This window comes from Columba livia, chromosome 2, assembly GCF_036013475.1.
Source record: "Columba livia isolate bColLiv1 breed racing homer chromosome 2, bColLiv1.pat.W.v2, whole genome shotgun sequence".
NCBI lineage: Eukaryota > Metazoa > Chordata > Aves > Columbiformes > Columbidae > Columba > Columba livia.
In genome coordinates this window covers 46,454,331-46,475,563 of record NC_088603.1, presented here as the reverse complement: position 1 = coordinate 46,475,563, position 21,233 = coordinate 46,454,331, and the positions used below count along the sequence as shown (strand labels likewise).

Genomic DNA, 21,233 nt, shown 5'->3' with positions numbered 1-21,233 from the left:
ATTGAGAAAAAAAAACTTCTTATGCAATCTTACTTGTCTATGTTTGCGCAAAATAATACTTTTTTTAGCCATTTTTGGTAGGTTCAAAATCTAATTTCCAGGCACCCAGCTTCCTGGTAACATGACTTCAGTACAACAGCCCAAGCTGTTGCTTATATTGAAAGAATAATATAATGGGACAAAAGAATAAGACTGTGGCTTGATCTTTTCCATTGATAAATTTAGAACTTGTAAAAGCTGAAGTGATGGTTGTAGTTCTAAAAAGAAATATAATTTTATACTTACCCGCTGTTCTAAAAAAACAGTGTATAATTATTGTGGGAGGAAGAAAAATGCATCTCTCCCCCTCACTCTTCTACTTTTCCCCCTTCTCTTTAGTGTTGAAATCATCCGGTTTAATTAAATCACCAACCTATTTCTGCACAAAGGATGACATTTCATTAGTGATGTAAGATGTGCATGAGACAGAAATAACCCAATTTTCCAATGGATTTCAATTTGGAAAGGGCAGCATGTAAAAATGTCTCGTGTATGTGTGGGATGAGCTTGTTGAGCAGCTTTCTGAAAGAGACGGGATTATAAAATGATGAATAATTAGACCACAGTCCCTCCCCCTGCCTCAGTTTCTAACAGTCTTTTTGTAATCCCAGTTGATGGAAATTTAGGAACCTGACATCATATATCAGCGATATATTAGTGATGATTGGTAGCAAAATAAATATAAATACTTATAATTTTCTCTGTTATTTTTAGCCAAATAAAATCCTTGAGTGGTTTTGTCAAAGTTACCACTACCTTAATCTGTTGTCTTTTCAGGAAAAAAAAAAAAAGTAACAGAAAGAAGGAAACCAGTCTCCCAAACATTGTTTTGAATCATCGCTTTTGGTAGCACTTTTCTCAGACACTTATTGTGATGCATAGTTGAGGTACCAGTTATCAGGTCCCACTTGCATGTGGATGATTGCTTCTCAAGTTATAATTTTATCAGAATAGTTCTGACTAGGCTGGAGCCCAGTTCCCCCTGCTTGCCATTGCTTTAAAGTTAGGACTGTGATCTTGCCATCACTGATGTAAACTGATCCATCACATGATGTTGCTCTCCACCCTGTAAAAGATTTCGAGAGGCGCTGGTCTATTTGCAGTGTCCAGAGTCTTAGCTAAAAATGTATGAGAAACTAGTAGGAATACATTGTGTAGAAGGTGAATATGCTCTTTGGGTTTTATAACAGCCTGATATTGTTACCATCCCATATTTTCTTTAGTTTTGTTTTTTTTTTCCTGGTCGTGGTTTTTTCCTGATCATTCAGTTTTTCCTGAAGTTTACCTGTATGCATTAGAGATCCACAGCACATTGCCAAATCTTACTCTGAATTTAGAAATGCCTTTCTACTTTTGCCTGTATAATTCATGTAAAAACTGGATATTCTGATATTCGTGGGGTTTGTTTTTCTTTTTAACTTCTCAGAACTGGTGAGAGAAAACTTCACTTCCTTTCTAAATTGCCAAAATTTAATTTTTATCAAAACAGTTCTCAAAACTCATTAATCTCTGAGAACAGGGTTTTGTGGAAGAGACAGTGAAGAAGTTTGAAGCAGACCACAAGAGACCTGTTGATAATCTAGTAAAATAAATCTGCCCTCTAAAAGTGTGAAATTAATTATTTGCAGCTCTCATAGAGAGGGTAAGGGGGGTGAAAGCACCAATCCTTAAATTAGGAGACAGATTTTTAGGGGTCAGACTATGAAGCTCAGAAAAAGCGAGCAAATTAAAGTGTTCCTATATTCTTTATTGAGGAAAAAATGATCATATAGTGCTTTTTTTGCTAAGCTCTGTGTTAAAAATGGATTTTTGTTGCTTCTGTTGAGAGCAAAGGCTTGAGTTGCAAGATTGGTGGTGTTTATAATGAAGTAAGGGCTAGAGGTTTCCACTATTTCAGCCTTCTGTGTTCATGTAACTGTGATTTTTGACCCAAAAGAGCAGACACTGTATAACAAGATTTGCCAGCGTAAATATCCTGCCCTTCTGCTTAGACCATCAATCTTGACTACTTGCTTAGAAATGGGAGGAGGTAATCTGCTGTAGTAAGTGTGGAGAGTGAAATGCATTTTGGAATTCAAGGTTGATATGAAAGGGGCCGTCTATGGCATTTACACAGTGAGTATGTGTAAGATGAAGTGCATGCTGTTGGATTGGAGTATGGAGAAATAAAGGCAGATTGAAGAAGTGCTGAACAAATTTAATTTATCCTTGTTACTGGAATAAGGTATTATCAGGAGAAATTCAGAATTACCATCCTGTCTATCCTTTGGCCTGGGGAAATGTGGCTCTATAAGCAGGAACACAGCTGAAAGTTGAGGTCACAGTTCACCCCCTGAGTTCCGGGGCATGGTGGAAAGTTTCATTCTGAAGTTGATTTATTTCCAAACATGCAGGATGATGTATGTCTTTCTTCCATAGGTATTAATTTGATTTTATTTTTTCCCGTCTTGTTCTGGATTTTGTGATATGGTCCTATTGGCTAGCAGAACATTGTGTTGGCTTCCTCATAGAAGGAAGGAGTAGACTGTGTGTACACTGCTCTTAACAGACCTTTTCTCTCTTTCAGATAAAGGAATGCAGAAGATGAGCAACATCTATGAATCAGCAGCCAATACCCTGGGAATTTTTAACAGCCCATGCCTGACTAAAGTGGAGCTGCGAGTTGCATGCAAAGGCATATCAGATAGGGATGCGCTCTCCAAACCAGATCCTTGTGTCATCCTTAAAATGCAGTCGCATGGCCAGTGGTTTGAGGTGAGTCTTTAATAAAATAAAAATGATTCCTCTGATGCCTTAGGATGACATAGAAAAACCGTGGCAAAATTCAAATAGCGAGAACAATAAAGAGAAGAAGCAATTTGAAAGCTGTGGCATAATCTTGTAAGAGTGAAAGGAGATTTTCCATTAACTCTAACACACTTTGAATCAGACTCTTAATGATACTTTGAACTTCTCTTTGGAGTCTAGATTAAAAATGATGATGATTAAAGAATGAAGCTTCATAAAACTTTTCCCTTTAGGCCCTCTTGTTTCATAAAAGCTATATAATAGCAGAGATAATGATAGTGATCATCATGCTTTCCAATCTAAAGAAGAAAAATGCTGTGAAAGAGAGGAGTATTTATTACTAGTTGGCAAGGAATTTGGTGATAGAGTAGCTTGATTTGCAAATGTTGAGCATTACATTTGGATTCACAGTTAAAGTTAGTAACTTAAACTAATGCCTTTGCCTTATCAATTTGTGTCGTATTGTAGATTGCATATTTGATTAAAATCTCACTTCAGGTTATTTTACCTAATCTTAGAAACCATTTGATTGATAAATGGAAACAGGAAATCTTAGAGATATGCAAATTGTAAATAAAGAACATTAGAATGGAATATTTTAAATGAAATCTTGGTAGTTATTTTACTTAAAGATTACACTTGAGTGTAGGGAATGTGTTCAATTCAGTTCCTATTTTCAGTCAGTATTCACCCCTCTCTTTGCAACAGTTTTAGCATTCAAAAGAAGACTGTGGTATCTATCAGAAGATAAAAATAATAATAGCTGTGAGCATATGCAAAAAGCAAAACCCTAAATTTGCTAGGTTTTTTAATTTAGCATTTTCAGCCAAGTCTGTCAGATGTAGGGGGTCGTCTTCTAGTTATTCCAGCTGTGTGGTTTTAACCTATGGACCTCTGAAATTTTTCCAGTGCAGGGTCAGCACCAGCATAGGACACCTAAGGTTTTTTGGCAGTAGTCTTACTGTTTTCTTAGTTTGCTACTGTGGAACCATTAGATAGGTCCCTGGTAGAAAACCACACTACAAATAGAAATAAAATTCCCGTGATCATTCTAGTGCTAAAAGATCAGTATTTTCATGTAATTGAAATTTAAGGCGATATAGTAGTTAGTGAAAAAAAGGGTAATTCTAGCTAGCCACATAGAAAGGAACATTTAGCTGCACTCTGTGTAAGCACTCAAACAACAGAAATTAAAGGTCAAACTAAGTGAAACGTCCCTGTTTGGAGAGAACAGACTGAAATCTTTTCAGCTATTTCAGTTCTCTGGATAACTTAGAGTGCATTTCACATAGTTTGTCTGTGGCCAGTTATGAGAGGGGTAAGTAGCTCTGAATTATACATATTCTGATGTTGTAGTGGAGATTCCCTTTATTTGATGTGGTTTTTAATTTAGAAAGTGATTGTCTGAATAGAGTAATTCTTGCAGAACAGATATGCTCACTGATACGATTCTCATCTTACGTCAGTTGTTCCTACTGTCTAATGAAAGTCCAGGGTAGTAATTTTAGTACAAACAAAAAGTTTTTATTAGTTTATGCTCCTATCAGTGCTGTGGAGCTAATACAGCTCTGACATGCTGAACCTTTTCCTATTCTAGCCCACGTATTCTCAGCAGAATTTTTAATTAAGTTCCAATTGCTGAGTTAAATTGAGCAGAGTCACTCGGGTATAGCTGAAGATGTAATTGGCTGGAAGAATCTTCTGCTGATGACAGTCAATGATCCAGCAAGACCTGAGACAGCAGACAGACTAATAACTTAAGAAAAACAAACAACTAGTTACCAGTGAAGTTGAGTATATTCAACATAGAAATCCCTAAATGACAGCCTGAAGAGGAGTGGAACTTAAGAGTTTTGCATCTATGGATTTAGTGAGTTCACAAATTTGTCTTGAATTTCCAGATACCTTAAACCCTCTGTAGGATGGATGTCTCCAAACAGACTGTAGCAAAATCCAGTGTTACTGAAACATGCATGCTGATCACATATTCTGGTTGTGTGGAGGATTTATGAACTGGAAGCAGCTGGGCTGAAGGTACCTGAAACGCAGGTTGTGCTCTTGCAGATAGGCGTCTTTAAAATGTGTGGAAGGTACTGAGGACTGGCTGCCCAGCCACTACTGGGCCAGATGCAGCTGGAGCTGGTGGGTTAAGTCGATGGAATTGCATTGTGTATGCTATTAGAGATGCTAGAATGTGATGGATTCACTCTACAGATCAGAGCAGAAAATCTCAGAAAGTGACAAATGTGTGCATATTTGTTTCTGGGAACATTTTGATAAAACATGTCAACCCAGGGAGATTTTTTTTTTCAGTTCTGCAGTACTGTATATGCATATGTGTTTGTGTAAATTATGCCACCCATCCATATAAATATAAAATGAAAATAACCACGCTGCTGTAGAGTGGGTAGGTGCTGTTTCCAGAGATTGGAAATGGCATATATGGGGTTTAAGTTGTTGTGTTTTTTTTTTTTTAATGTGATTACTTTTCTGGTTGGTGGTGTTTGGGGATGGTGTTGTGTTTTGTGTTTTGTGTTTTGTGTTTTGTGTTTTGTGTTTTGTGTTTTGTGTTTTGTGTTTTGTGTTTTGTGTTTTGTGTTTTGTGTTTTGTGTTTTGTGTTTTGTGTTTTGTGTTTTGTGTTTTGTGTTTTGTGTTTTGTGTTTTGTTTTGTTTTGTGTTTTGTTTTGTGTTTTGTTTTGTTTTGTGTTTTGTTTTGTGTTTTGTTGTTTTGTACTAAAAGTTGATTTGCTGAGACAGGGCTGAATTTTAGCTCTTCTGGTCATAGTTCTAGGCAGGTACACTTACAGGGTGACCAAATGTTGTATTTTTAAAATTGTTTGTTTAAATAATCATTTGATGGCTGTTTCTCAGTATTGATTTGACTGTGTTCAAGGCGTTTAATTACTGGACTAAGCTTCAGACAGTGAATGGCTGAATGCAGTAGTGGAATCAGGCAAAGGTACACCATGATATATTCCTTTGCTCCAATGATTATTTTACTCACCTGCAGTGTGAATGTCCTTGTGTAAGAAATATTAATTACTGATAGGACTGCATTCTTCAGCTGAGATGTGTGAGCACTGAACTTCTCAGTAACTTCTTACTCTTAAGAAAGTAGTTTGGGCCTGTTCACAGATTGTTATCTGCATATGGCAAGTACTTGTTATTTTGAAAGTCCAGTCAGTTGCTGAGCTGTGCCTGGTCATATGAGATTTACATGAGATCAGGAGGTGTAATATAGCCTGATGCAGCCAGATGGAACATCACGTCCATAACTATGAAAAGAGAAGAGGAGCTTAGGAAGACAGCAGCCATGTTTGGAAATCAGGAGTTCCTGTAGCTGCGCTCTTACAGCTTTGTGCAGCAGGACACAAAGTATCTGCTACTTTGTGGATCTGAACAGACAGCTGAAGTTATTGCTTTTTTCCCCCCTAAGTTTTTATTAAACTTGAAGTAACTGCAGAGCAGTTGCTAAAATTCATGCTGATGGAATTCGGTGACATTTTTTGCATGGATAGATTTGTTTACTGAAATAGTTTTTTTCATTAAAATGTTATCTGAAGTCACAAATTTGGGGAAACTTGGTGAGCTTTGATAAAAGTGTGTAGGGCAAACCCACAGCTTGTCATTTTGGTGTTTTTAAAATAAAAAGCATTCGCTGGTCATTTAGCCTGACATTTGATTTCAAGGATCAGCTTGGCATGATTTAAAAAACAAAACTGAGTTATCTTTTTTCTTTTGCTTTGAGCACTAACCCCACACATCCACACAGACCTTCCTGCAAACAGACAATAGAGACCAATTAGCTTGGAAATGCATGGAATTAATTAACGTGTAGAATACCAGTGGTGCCTACTAAGCAGGCTACCTAGGAATCGAGCTATAGGAAGGGCAGTGTCTTGCTCTTCATCTCTGTTTGTTTTTCACCTTAGTCCTGCTCTCTTTTATTTAATTTTTGAATTAATTCCAGTGTCCCCCTCCTTCCTCTGCCTCCTCAGCTCCCCATTTCCATTCCCAGCACCTGCTGCTCATGTTGCTCCTCTGCATATTGAAGAGTGGGGCAGATCCCCTGCACCTTCCTAGCATGGGAGAAGGATCTGAAGAGAAGACCTTGAGGCAGACCTTAGCTACTTGTTTCCATAGATACCCCAAAGTCTCTCTCATGTTATCCATCTGTGGCTGTTACAGCCCACCGCAGAAGCCAACAAGCCATGAGATAGGGGAGTCTGTGGTTGACATGTTCCATGACTCTACCAAACTGTTCCAAAATAGCTACAAAAGCACTGTGAAGGGGGGAGAGGAGAAAAACAAACAAACAAACAAACAAAACAAAAAAACTCCACCACAAACAAGAAACGTGAACCGCAAACAACGACAAAAAACCCAAACAAACAAAAAAGACAAAACAAATAAAACAAACCAAAACACACACACAAAAAACAACCCAAAACAAAAGCAACGCCCCCCCCAAACATATAGACATATACAAAGAAACCCAAATAAATACATCTTTTTCAGTTCATGTAGATTAACAGAGTAATAGATGAAACATTTGGATGGAACTGGGAGTTTAATGATCAGAAACAAGAACTACCATCACCAGCAGCTGTACCCAGTCTGGCTCAAGGCTTTTCTAATCCTGTTTTGCATCTGTTAGTTGGTGAGAGTGAAGAAGTGTGAGATCAGGGAAATATAAAAGTGTCTTTCCAGTTTGCTCTGCCAGCCCTCAGCAATTTGCAGTTCATGGAATTCTTAAACAAGAGTGTGTGTCTTTGTAGTTAAAATATGTTGGTAGAATAACTTCCATAAATTTCTTCAAATAATTATAAAATTTTTGTATTTAAGAAATAAAATGTCATGATATCCTGGGACATAAGGGTTCTACAGCTTAAGTGGTGGTTGAATAAAGTAATATTACTTTTATTTTTTGAGCTTGACACTTGCTGATTTGTTTTAAGTCCCTTGTTCCTGTATTGGAGGAGCTACTGTGAAAATCCCTCTTCATTTTCTCAATGCCATTTGGGATTTTAGTCTTCTGACTTATCTGTGACCATATACGAAGGCAACCATTATGTCCTATATTTTGAAGACTGAGCATATCTAACCATCAAGGAACATGGGTTAGTTTAGATCGTTATTTGAACTACCTTTATTTGAGAATGTTTTAGAGATGCAGTGCCAAAAGATATTGCTATATTCCCATAGAGATTTTCAGGCAGTGATTTGGGATTTATTCTCTGCTTTAAAGAGCTGCAAGGCTTCACAGTGGGCTGGTTTATTGGATGTTTCATGGCTTTTTTGAATTTATTTTAATAATAGTTAATGCCAGAGCAGATTCTAGATATTCTTTTTTTGATTTGACTCTAAGATTTCAACTTGGTGAAAAAATACCCTGCATAAAATTAAGTTTAATAAGAGTGAGATAAGCATACCATCTTACGAAGGTTTTTCTCTGACAAGAAAAGGGCATTACAAAGTTCCAATGAGGTGTTTGTATCAGATTATGCACAATTTGTTGGCAGGGAGGTGCTTTCACTGAATAACTATTATGAAATTAGCTCTTCTCATTGGGAAGAAACACCTGATCTGTTTGCAGATTTGGGGGGGTGTTCTTTTCTGGATGTAGAACAGGGCTTATAACTGGCAATGCTACCTGCATTTTCTCTGGTCAAAGCTTAGGACAAAGTCTTTAATGAAAAACTATTTTTATTGTACATACCTTTGGATTCATGCAAATCTAGTTTGATTAAAGTCCTTGGGGAAGAACTGAGCCTAATTGAAATGATCCAGACCTTCATCAGAAAAGAAAGGCAATGAGATTTCTTTTTAATTAAGGCAACGTGTGGCCAAGGCCATGCCATCCCTGAGTTGGAGGTGCCAGTCTAGTTGATTGGCCCCAGATCTCTAGAGTCTTGAGAGCACTTAGTCTTGTGTGCAGATCTGTGCCCTGCACGTGACGATCTGTTAGCTCAAGTGTTGATTACTGACCTTTGGACCTAAGAAGAAAAGGGAGAAGTCCTGCTGCATTCATTTCACAAAGAGTATTCCTAGAAGGTAATGCTTGAGTTTTTCAGGTGCAATAAGACCCCTCTTGCTCTGACTTGTCAAACAGAAAGCTGTGATTTTATTTACACCGTGGCAATGTGCCTGTGTATAAGCCTTTGTAACCTATTGTATCCTCATAATTCAATATCGTACTTTTCTTTCTTCTTTTTTTTTTTTTTCATTAAGTGCATGTTGATGCTAATGAATGCTTCTTTCCTCAAGACTATGTGGGAACCTCTGTTCCTGCCAAGATTTGCTTTTAGCTTCTGCTTTCTGCTGGTTGTAAATTTCCCTGAAGTCCTTCTGCATAGCATGAATGACAAAGACAGCTCATCTTTTTCAGACACCACTGGAAGCTGCGGGGTCAGTTTGCAGGCTAATGGAATATTTTATCTTCGTCCATTCTTGGCCTGAATTAATCTAATTGGGTATTTTACTTTTCAAGCCTTAATATTTTGGAGACAACCTTTGTTCCGAAGGTTTGCTTGTTCAAGAGCTCTTGTCATTAACTCTTTCAAGAAAAAGAAAAGTTATGCACATGAAGGGAACCTACTATGAAGTTTTCTCCATATCCTATAGAACATCTTTCATAATATTGTATTCTGGTGCACCTAGTACATTTTTACAAACATATGCATAAACTCAAAACTTGGAATTATGTTTTGTATTACTCTTCTTTTTAAAAAGAAAGACAACTCTCTTCTTCTCTCAGTTCTTTTCTAACTACTTATGCAAAGTCCAGAGTCTGAAAACTAAAGGCTGTAAATCTTTTGTGTCAGCAAATACTTGATTAGAAGCTGGTACTGGGAATTTTTTCCTCCTGTGCCTAGTTCAGAAACATGAACATCATTAGGTTTTGATGAGACTTTTCTTTTTACACCCCAGGTAGTAATAAGTGACTATTTATTTTGAATCTATTTTATAATAACTCTCTTTTCCTTTTATCTCATACATCACTGCTGCTTTCTCTTGAGCCTCCTCCTTCTCTCAGCATTTCGACACAGCCACAGTGCTTTCCCCCCACCCCGTCTTTTTAAATCAACTAGTCTTTAAACTTGAACTCATTTGAATCAGACAGATTGTCTCAACTGAAGTCAAATACTGTCACATTGAGTCAATATATATATATAAACTATCATAGTGTTCCACTAGCTCAAACAGCAATTTCTGCCTCTGTAGTGCAGTTTGTGAAATGGGATGCATGCACAAAGGAGAGAAAGAGAAAACTTGCATTGTAGAAATCTGTTTTCTTAGTAAGAGTGGTCCTGTTTGGGCTGGCTGCTTCCTCTCCACCAGAGCTGTGGGATCCCCTGCCACAGCAGCAGCAGGAGGCTGGCATCTGCCTGGATCTGTTCAACTACATCTCTTCAGGTCCTCCGTCTTCATGCCGTGGCAAAGTGAAGAGTTTTTTCTCATAGCGTGCATAAATGAATAAAAACAAGTATAGTCTTTGGAAGTAAGGAGGGAGCACTTGTCTAGAGGTGGTAAAACCTACATGGTCTTTCCCTCATGCTGTGGCGTGGACCATCATCTATTGGAAAGATCTGCTGTTGGGACCAGTTTCCAAATCTGCCTCTGGGAGAGCCATGAAGATGAAAGAACCAAAGATGTGAGGGATCATGACGTCATTTTTACATGGTAGGAAATAGTTACCTGCTTAAATATGAGTTTAATACTGTACTAGCTTAGATGAAAATATGGATGACCTGTACTTGTTTACATTCTGTTTCACTGTCCAGTGGATCAGCAATTGTGGAAATAATTGAAGAATTCTTTTTCTTATGAACAATTTCTGTATAACGTGCTCTAACTGCCATCTTTAATTAGGGCACTTCCGTGGCTTTGCAAGCAGCACTATGCACGTATCTTCCCATTAGTACCTGTGAAGGAGACAAGTGGATTTGGTGCTCAGTTGTCAAATTTCTTTATGCCTTTGCAAACAGTTTTGTATTGTTACTGGTACAAATGTCTTGAATGATTTTAAGCTGCCTGAAAAGTTTGCTTTCGTCTTAGCCGCTGAGTAATTTGATTGCCAACATGAAATGTCAAGCAACTGGGAGGAGTTCGTATTTATTATTTATCCCATTTGGTCAAAATAATTAGACTGACAAAGTGTATGACTTACAAGCTCTTTTTGCCTCAGAAACAGAGCACTTGAATTATTCCTTCTCCCCCAATTGCTAATACATATTCATTATTATCATGCTTTTCTCAGTATTTTAATGATCCTAAGATGTGATTGCAGATACGGCCTGTAGCTATGCTGTATATTTGATGGTTCTCAATTCATGCTTCACTAACTTTTCGTAACTTTTTCTCATAGAAGCTGTGACTCTTAAACAGAATTCTCAGTCATTTTCTCATAAAACAAGAGTTTTCTGTTATTTACTTTTTACACCAGGTCAAGCCTTGTAGTTTAGTTGTATAAGGAGGTTTAAAAAGCCAAACAAACCACTCAAAATGTTTTCAAAATTATCTAAGGAAGATATAAGGAAAAGGAAGGGTTTACATTATTCTCATTTCTTCATCAAGACTGGGTAACTGACTTGGTAATTTATATGTTTATAGAATACATATGAAGTTGTCTGTCATACCTGTAGGACTGAATACCAGTGTATGGTATGTATTATTAGTACTCTTCATATAGGATCAGGAATAGATCTAGGGTCTTGCAAATATCATCAGTTTCTTCTACTGCAGAACGAAATCAGCCTTTCTCTAAAATCTGTAGAAGTAATCTCTGTTTGCACAAAAATGGACACTTGAGCTTTTCTGTATATAAGCAGATAAGGGCAGCTTTAAACAGAATCTGCCTCATCAGATAAAGGCACCTGAGGGGGAGAGGGATGCTTGTTTTCACATGTCCCTGTGAGGCAGAGGCAAGGTAACCTGAACTGAGAATGTAGTGAGAAACCTTCAGCTGTGATTCCTTTGCAGATCAAGATAAAAGAATTGACAGGCATAAAAGATAAGCTTAAAGAGCTTGCTTTCTCTCCGTATTTCCCTTTCACTCAGGAATTAAAACACAGATTGTAAAATAAAAGCTGAGTCGTGTTTTCTCATGCAATACTTTACTAGGTTTTTGCTGATATGGATCCCCGGAAGAGTGGCATTCAGCAAATGAAGGAAACCAAACAAAACCAAAAAACGACAAAGAGAGAGGAAACAAAAGAAGTTTTGATTCCTGTTGAATAAGTAGCACAGAATACCAGTGGGTCATGTGGCTGGACAGCCATAGGGAGAACTTTGCAGACAGGCAGCCCCAATCTGTGAAGTAGGGGAGATGCATTATCAGTACTTTTAGCATTAATGTACCTGCTTTGAGTGTTCTTCAGCATCAACCAAAAGGAAAAATGCCACAGTTCTGTGTTCTGCATGGAAGGAGTTGCCATACTGCTATCAGCAGCCCAATGTTCAAAAAAAACCCACTTCTGATCCTTTTGCCCTCTTTCTCTGTAATTTGATTATCTATCTGTCAGATATGTAATATTTTAAACTTAGATGAAGAGTTTAAGTCTGCTTTTATCATGGGCAAGCAGATGCACACTTCAGATTAGCTCAGTGATATGTTTGCCTCTCCTGAGCTATTTATTACAGGTAAACAAACTTCACACTTCTCCAGGACAGATTTTAAGCTTGACTTGACTTTAGTAGTCTGACAGATTGTGATAAACCTACAGTAAACAGGAATCTTTGGAACTTTTTTGTAAGTAGATAATTTGATTGGTTGATTCAGTTCACTAAGTCTTACTCTAAAACATCAGGATGGAACTGGGATATTGTCAGCAACCTCTTCTGCTTTTACTGGAACAGATGTCAGGGCCTAATATGAATTGTTACCTGAAGGGAAAGAGCAGTTATGAAATTCTGAGAATAACTGATTTAGAAAAGCAGACAATTACCATGAATGTTTTTTGAAAAGTCTTCTATTCAAATATTGATTGACTAGAAATACCAATTCCATACACTGGTTTTAAACCAAACCAGCTTAATGACAAGATAACGTGCTGTTGGTATGAATTGATGGAGTTTAAGTTTATGCCAGGGAAAGTAAAAACAATTCCACTGGGACTGTTGTTTTATATTTTCCCTCATGTTTGGTAGTAGCCTAAAAATATATTGCATTAGTTCTGCTGTAATCAGATGAGAGTATAGACTCCATGAAATCTGAGAACTGAAGTGTCCAAATTACATTTCCATGTAGATATGCTGACCTTATCTGTTAAAAAATATTTTCATTCGTGCCCTTCAATTTTTGTATTTTTAAAAAATGGAACAAATTGATTTTTTTTTCCCCTCCCCTAGAAGACTTTACAATTTTGCATATAACCCCCTGAAATTCAAGCAGAGCTACATTGCATCAATTATCTGCATAGGTGTGCATTAATATTTCTTATATGTATTTTTTTTTATATTCATCTTGTATGTGATGCTGGTGGCTGCACAGAGTATGTACACGATAGAACCCAAAGCCAGAGTGTATTTCTATGTAAATTACCCCCTCTCATCTTGATTTTTTTCATTTAAAAAAAGCAGTGTCTGCTTCATGAAAAGTAGGTTTCTCTCTCTTTTGGTTCTTACTTGTCCCCAAAATGGGATTTTTTGCCTATTTGGTCATAGCCTGCAGACCACTTCACTGACTGAAGTGTTTCTCTTGCGCTTTTGCTGCAGCTTTGCTTTAGGTGTTTCACACTTTTTATTTGGAAACTAAGATTATGTCTCAGGAGAATATCAGAATAAAGATATCTCCTTTTGTTTCTTTTACTACCTTTTGTGTTCTCCAAAAGAAGATCCCAGACAGTGGCATGTGTAAACCACCAAGAAACTGTCTTACAAGAGTAAAGCATCAGAGGTGAAAAAATCCCCTATTCCTGACAGAAGGCTTGGAGTGGCACCTACCACCACCACAACACCGCTGCTGATACCAATGCAAAATCATTTTACCAATCTTGGTTCTACAAAGGTCCTTACTTGCTAAGAGTTTCAGGGCACTATGGACAGTCTGTACAAAATCTGTAGTATTTGAGTGTAGGTTGATTAGGTGATCTGGCTTGACAAATTTACCTGGTTTTTGCTCAAAATGTCACACTTAAAGAAGGCAAACCAAAAATAGGTGATAAGCCAGTTCGTGGTTTAAACAGTCTCCTCTAGAAGAGCATGTAAGTCATTGGAAGTGGAATCATTGCTGTAGCTCCCTATCAATAATTTCTGTGTTCGAAGACCCGAAGTGTATTGTTGATCCAGTTGAATTTTAATTTAGTTTGCAATTTATCATAAAATATTAACTACAACTATATGAGTTAAACCTCATCATTTTGTGAGATGCTCTGGTTTTATTCCACGCCACCAACCCAGGATGTTGTGGTTTTGAAGCAGAAAACTAGACCTTGCGGTAATCCAAGTTTATCATTATATACTTAACTGTGGGGAAAAATATGAGGTTTGAGGCTGTTCCTTTTCAAATGTTTGGAAGAACTCATTACCTTATTATTGCATCTGCCAGCTCAGATGTGCTGTTGGTGTAGAACCAAGTGCATTATATCACTTCCATATGCTTCTTCAGGGAAACATTGTGATGATCACTGTACCTTGTTGTATTTAACTTTAAATGCTATTTAAGGGCTGATTAGTGTGCTGTAGCCTTGTGACTTGTGTAAATGTAAAAGCTTCTGCTGTGTCGCTGCCATGTGAACTGGACTGGTTTCAGTAGCCATACTCCCCTGGCTGCCCTTTGGATTTCATGTGGCTGCAGGGTCTGTTTTTACTGACCGTGACATTTGCAGTTTTAAAACCGTATTTCCACTTCTCCTGCTTATATTGGGCATGCCAGCTGCCATGGATGTGTCTTTCTTATTCTGCACTGGAATATACAGTATAAATTCCTGTGACTTTGTGTGTCTATTTGGAGTTATTGCCTTTATATTGTCAATTATGTTGTGATGTTTCAATCTGTTTACAGTGCAGTGTGTGTTTAATTTTGTTCAAGGCCCTGAGTTTGCCTGCTTGCTACCTTGGTTCTTCTATATGCATCCCAAAGTGGTTCCTTAACCATCTTTGCATTGATCTTATTCTTTCTCTTAATAAAGAAGCTATTAGTGTATTTTGTAAGAAGTATCACTTCTTTGTTCCTTAGGATGGTGGGACTTACTTGATCTTCTCTCATGTTTAGCCTATTAGCTCCGTGATGAAGTCATGTCCAAAATGTTACAGCCAAATTTTCCTTATTTATATCTATATCTTCAATTTTTGACTGGGGGTGTATTGAGATTTTCTAATAATATTGGCAGCTGTGGATCCTAACTAATCCTGTGGTAAAGAGTGAGTCTTAAAGATTAAAATTTGACATACAACTCTGATTCCTCACAAAAGTGTTATTTTTCAGTTCAACTTATATGTAATGTTGGTTTTTAATTTTTAGAGATTTTTGCCTAGGTTTTGGTTGGTTGTGGATTCGCTGCTCAACATCAAATTGCAGTACTGGTACCAAAAATAAAGTACTTGCAGGGCTTATATGCTTGGGTTTTGATTGTTTTCTATAGAATTTCTTTCTCAGGATCAATCTAATGTTGTCATGTTTTAAAGTGGCCATGTCCTGACCTTCAGATGCCCCTGCTTTCTGTGGGAAAGAAGGTGGTCACAAGTTGCAGTTTTAATGGAAAATAACACAGTTTAGCTTTTTCAACTAGATAGTATTTTTGTCTCTGAGCTTTTATGATGGAAACCTTTCTAATTCGCACAGTTAAAGAATGAAAGGAATCTTTATTGCACTTTAAGGAGCCATTCAAAAGTTTGAAGTTTTTCTTTATAACATAGAAGAGCTGTATGTATTCTCTGCTAAGCTGGGCATCAGCAGTGTTATTTTTGGAAGGGTAATACTAAGAACACCAAGAAATACATACATCTGTAATAAACTTTGAAACCAAGGAATTCCATATTTTTGAATATATTTTAATTGTATCAGTTGGGAATATTTTTAAATAAAATTCTGGCCCAATGATAGAGTTCATAGAGTTTACATCGTCATGGTATGCCTCTTTCCATCTGTGTATTCTCTTTCAAAGCAGCCGTGTGCTCTTATCCCTTTAACTGGAACACAGCAGATATGGGCTAATTATTTTTTTCTTCCTCTTCATTGTATCGTTCTGCTTTTTCTGCTGATTTCAGCTGGAGTTGGAGGTCAGTCTATTTAAAGAGCACACACTTTTATCCTGGTATCTCTTGCGTACTGTTGTATAATTTGGCTACTCCTGGGGATCTTTTTAGCAAGAATACGTAATTTACTGACCATCTGCCTGCCTTTTCCTTTCATTGCAGATGTAGGGAGGAAAAAGCTGAAAAGGATGCAGTCTGATAACATATATGCAGAACTGGTTGATAAACTGCTGAGCTGTACACTGTGTGTGTCATTCAGAAGTCAGCTTGGTGCCAGTGGTTTCTGTTACTACATGAAATACAAAGGAAGGCTGGTGTGTCTCACATAGCACTAAAAAGAGATGTTTATGATGGATTAGTTTGTTCCAAAAGCAGTTGTTTGAGCTTTTTCAGAACATGATTGTTGATTTCCTTACAGCTCTGTATTGCCTTCAGCCAGAGTTGAGAATCCCAGGCTACAGTTCGTCACCAGCATTCTTTCACGGCAGCTCTGAGAAACCTGATTCTGCCCAAGCAGGGAGCTACTTTAAAGTCCTGAACGATGCGGCTGGAAGGGCTCAAGTTAGTGTTATTTGGGGATTGTATGTATGTGTAAATGGGAGAAAGAGGAAAGCAAGGTAACATGGAAGAAACACTAATACAGTTGTATCTAAAAGAACAGTGAGCATGGAAACTCTGAATACAGCCTGGAAAGAAATAGTGGGTGGTCCCAAGAGAAGCCTAGAGAATAGGCTTTTGGATTTGAGATTTGTCTAAAAGACATCTGTGACTGTGGGGAAGGAAAACTTTGGTCATTTGACTTTTTAATGATTATTTTAAATTAGTTGCATCGAAGCTACCTGATTCCAACCCATTTACATTCTCAGTGGTATAACCTTACAGGACCCAAATCTTGGTACATGTTTCAGGTGGGATCATACTTCACAGGGGGTTTATATCAGGATGGATACTTCTCATGCTGGATACTCTTGCCTTTTGCAGCTATTGCAAAATCTCTGTAGGAAAGTGATCGGTCACGGTGTGTCTGAGAGATGTTTCCTGTGGTAGATTCCAGTAGGTATAGATGTGATGGACATATTCTTCACCATCACTGCTAAAGATGATCTCTTAAGCCACTACAGGGACCTTATATCCAGTCTTGCAGTTTTATTCTGAAAATATATATATGCAAACTCAGTCCTAGAGTAGTCCCTTTGCTTTGGTGATTTTCTTCACCAGTTGCTTGAAACACTGTTGTCTGTGTTTATAAATTACTCAGATATAAGCTTATAGTGGCAGGAAAATACCTTTTCTGTTTTATTTGCAAAGGACAGTAAGATCTTTATCTAGCTATCTAGATGCTATCACAATATAAATAATCATAATGATAGGCCTCTGAGTAAGTCTGATATAGCTGAGATGAAGTAGTAGCTTAGCCTGGAGTCAAAGTTTTTGTTTGGAGTGCAGAGACAAAAGAGCAGAACATACACAAATTATTTCTTTATTATGTTTTGCTTGGAGAAAATATTAACCATGGCTTGTCACTTAACTTGGCCAGGGCTATCTTGTTGCAGCTTTTTTTTTAAACAAAACAAAACAAAAAGTCCCCAACCCCAGTTATTCTGCAATCTGTAGTGTTTTGATTTAGACACTCTTCTTAAAGTTCAACATTCATGGCACATGCAGTGAAGAGCAATTTAAAATTAAAAGGCTGGTTTAGATTTTAAGAGTATGTGGATCTTATTTTAGAAGCAATTGGAACTCTGGGCTAGCACCTTGTAGGGTAATTTAAATTATTTTGTTTTATTTGAGTACTTGGTGAGGAATTGATTTAAACAGCATGGTGCTGAGCTTGTACGATTTTGAAGTACTTCCAATTTCCAGTCACATTTAGCTGCAGATCATGATCATCTCCTCTTGGTCTTACAAGGCCAGCCATTTTAAGAATATCACCCAGACAAATAAATGAATCTAGACTCTTTTGATTTATTAAACATTTCACATGTTTCTTCTCTTTTGCTTATGCATAGACAAAGTTCTTTAGGTCAACAGGAAGGCATTTAAAAGTTTCAAAAGAAAATACAGGCCTGTAAAAGTAGCCAGTGGTACCATATCAGTTCAATATTTGAAGAAAGTGTTATCATCAGTAAAATGTTCATGAGCACAGCAGTAAATTAGGTGTGTTGATTTCTCCAGGGTAAAAGCGGGGGAAGAAACAATCCTTCACTTATATTGAGTACTCCATTTGGGAATGTGGTCTGCCCTGTCCCCCATGGGAGGCAGCAAACCTGTGGGGACGAGGTACGGGGAAGGAGGGAATCATCTTGTAACTAAGTCTTATCATTATTCACAGGCAAAAAGAGAAACTGGTTGCACAAGTAGTTTCCACTCTGGAAACTAATACCCTGAACACTTGATTTTGAACTGTAAGTCTTCACTTTAATGAAGACTTTCTGGATGGTTTTGGAATGCCCTATGCAAATACAGGGATAGAATGATGCTTTACTCGTATACAGTGATACAAGACAGTAATTTCCTCCTTCTGCTTTATCTTCAAAAGTACAAAAATATGGGGACATCCATTCTCAACAAGAAGTAGTAGCTGTCCTAAATACAGGGATTTTTGTTCTCGTTCTCCGTAGAGCAGTCAGCCTCTTGCAGACATAGGCAGATGGGAGTGTGAGCAGCTGCAGCCGTAGCAGTGAGTCAGCAAGTCACTGAAAATTCACTGGGATGTGAACCACCAGCAAGAACCTGGCTATTTCAATAGCTGCAATACAATGAGAAGCTGCCAATAGGCAGCTCATGGTAACCGCAGCGTTTCCTGGAGGTGGTGTGAAGAAGTGTATGCCAATATGGAAATGTTTTATTAACTGGAACTGTGAAACAGTGAGGATGACATTAAACAGTGTCAGCATCTCCCCATACTGGGTGGATTTCTTGTAAGAGTCTAGAAGAAGCTGATATAATTTATTGGGGAAAAGCTCAGGGTATTTTTGTCTTTGGGTTCAGATAAATAAAACGTCATAAGATACATTAGAGATTTCACTGGAGTGTGGAGGAGGAGAATGTAAAGTCTGAATATTTTGTTTTCTGTCTGAATCACTAATGTGCTACCAGTCAGTTTAATTAGAATAATTAGTCATGAAATATGTAATTGGTCTGAATCTTCCTCCACATTATATAGAGAGCTTTTGAAGAGGAACCTGGTTATTTGATACTGATCCTACAAACATTTACGCATACTCTTAGCTCAGTGTGCATGAATCTGTGTGTGTGCAGTGACATCCCACTGACTGCAGAAGGGAAGCTTCCCTTTAGGTAAGGCAGCTCTCTCAGATTGAGCTTCATTAACAGGCTGCATTTTGCTGTGACCTTGCAATTTGTGGCAAGTCCACAGTTTTAGGAATGCCTTCAGTAGGGGACTGCCTCCACACTTAAATACTGATGTTTGCAGAACAGTGACTTTGAGTAACCAAGTGGTGACATGTCCTCTGTAGCTCCGTTCGTATCTTGGTCTCTTCAGGAGCAATTCTCCTGTACCCCTCTGTGTGAGGCTATTTTGGCACCACGATGGTGGGCCCTGCTTTGGGGAAATGACCCCGTTGTAGTAACTGTGGGGAAGAGTGTGCTCTCGCTGTCTTGTTGACTCTGCTCGATCAGTCCCTGGGTCTGGTTCAGCGTGTGGCTGTGCACGCACCTGATCCTGCAAAGCTCAGGAGAAGTGAGGTTGGCAAGTTGCTGGTGCTGTGTGGGAGAACAGGCCTGGGGTGGGTTGGGCTTGTCTGGGTTTAAGTTGTTCTGCTTTTCCCTGTGGAAAAATGTGGAAAAATAGAGCAATTATTGTAGACGTTGACAAGGACAAGTGCTACCATTTGATCCCTTTTTCCTCTCCAGAAGAGATTTTTTTTTTTATCATGGATTTTAGTGTTGCTTATGTTTTTGTGTTATGTCATTTAAGAGTCTATATTCATTATAAATGATGTGAATGAATGCTCTATCCTTGATTTTTGCAAGTTAGAAGCACTGACGTCCATGCTATTACCGTGAATAGTCCCATCCAAGTCAGCAGGTTTACTCTTCATAGGGCAGTGAAGTATTTTAACTTGTGTTTGCAAGTTTTAGACTAATAGGAGCTTATAATGAGCTGGGATTGACATGAGGTTATTATGAGCTGAAGGGTCTATGTAAGTGTTACTACTAGTTTATTTCCTAGCTGCTCTTTATCTAGATTTTGAATTTTTGCTGACAAGAGTCTGAAATTAAATTCCTTTTGGCATCCCATTCAGTGTGATAACAGAATGTTTAGGTGAGCAGGAGATATTTTGGTCTAGAAACACATTAAATATAAATTCATCTTATCTCAATTGCATATTGTCTAGTGGGACTAGTTTTACATTCTCCCAGTTTTCTGAGAAAGTAACACTAAGAGACTTGTGCTCCTTACCTTAATTGTTTCCTATGTCAACATTATGTCTTACCCTGAAATTATGGAACAGTTTCATTACAAGTAGTAAAATCAATGCCAAAGAAGTCCTGCAAAGGTATTTGTAGCATACACTTACATGCTTTGGTCTAGTCTGACAGTCTAACTGGCTGTAACAGTGGATTCTGTACATCAACTTTGTAAGAAAACTTTAAGTTTTCATTTTCTTTGGCCACAAAGAACAGTTGAAAGCTTATGCAGTTTCCTAGTATTTTTAGGATATTCCAGTTAATTCCATTTCTCTATTTTGGCATGCTATACAGTGTTTAATATAAAAATATGTGATTCAGCAAAAGCTGCGTAAGGGCTTCTGTTACTGCGATGTACAGAAATGCGAGTACTGTGAAACAGACTGAAATAAAAAGAAAGGAGTGTGGTGTATCTCCAGGGTAGAACTGTGTCACTCTGTGGCCTTATTTCTCCGTTCAAAAAACTAACTGTGGTGTTCCTTGAGTATTCTGTATGCACCAGAAACCCTAGTGAAGCCACATCAGATACTCTTATGCAGAAAAGCAGAACCCCCTCTATGTTTAATGAAGTTGCATGTCTCCTTCACTAGTATCAGAACCCAGTCTCAGGTAAACTTCTCATTTCTTCAGTTCAGGACCTGTTATTTCCGAAGGGCTGATCTTGCCTATTCCAGTATTTGATACCTCTTGTCTCTCCAACACATCACTCAATGCACAGAAGTCATTCTTACCTTTTAGCCCTTGCCCCTGTTCTGGTGTCAGTGGCACAACCAGT

The 21,233-nt window shown here is 37.9% G+C and overlaps 1 protein-coding gene across 4 annotated transcripts in view; it reads left to right on the top strand.

Moving 5' to 3' along the window:
• CPNE4 (copine 4) overlaps positions 1 to 21,233 on the top strand; it is a 283,195-nt gene that overhangs the window by 78,677 nt on the left and 183,285 nt on the right. For all 4 annotated transcript variants that reach the window (XM_065051707.1, XM_065051708.1, XM_065051709.1 and 1 more), the window contains exon 2: positions 2,606 to 2,793. In XM_065051707.1, coding sequence (XP_064907779.1) covers positions 2,614 to 2,793 — 180 coding nt within the window. In that variant the 5' untranslated portion in view covers positions 2,606 to 2,613. The remainder of the gene's footprint in view (positions 1 to 2,605; positions 2,794 to 21,233) is intronic.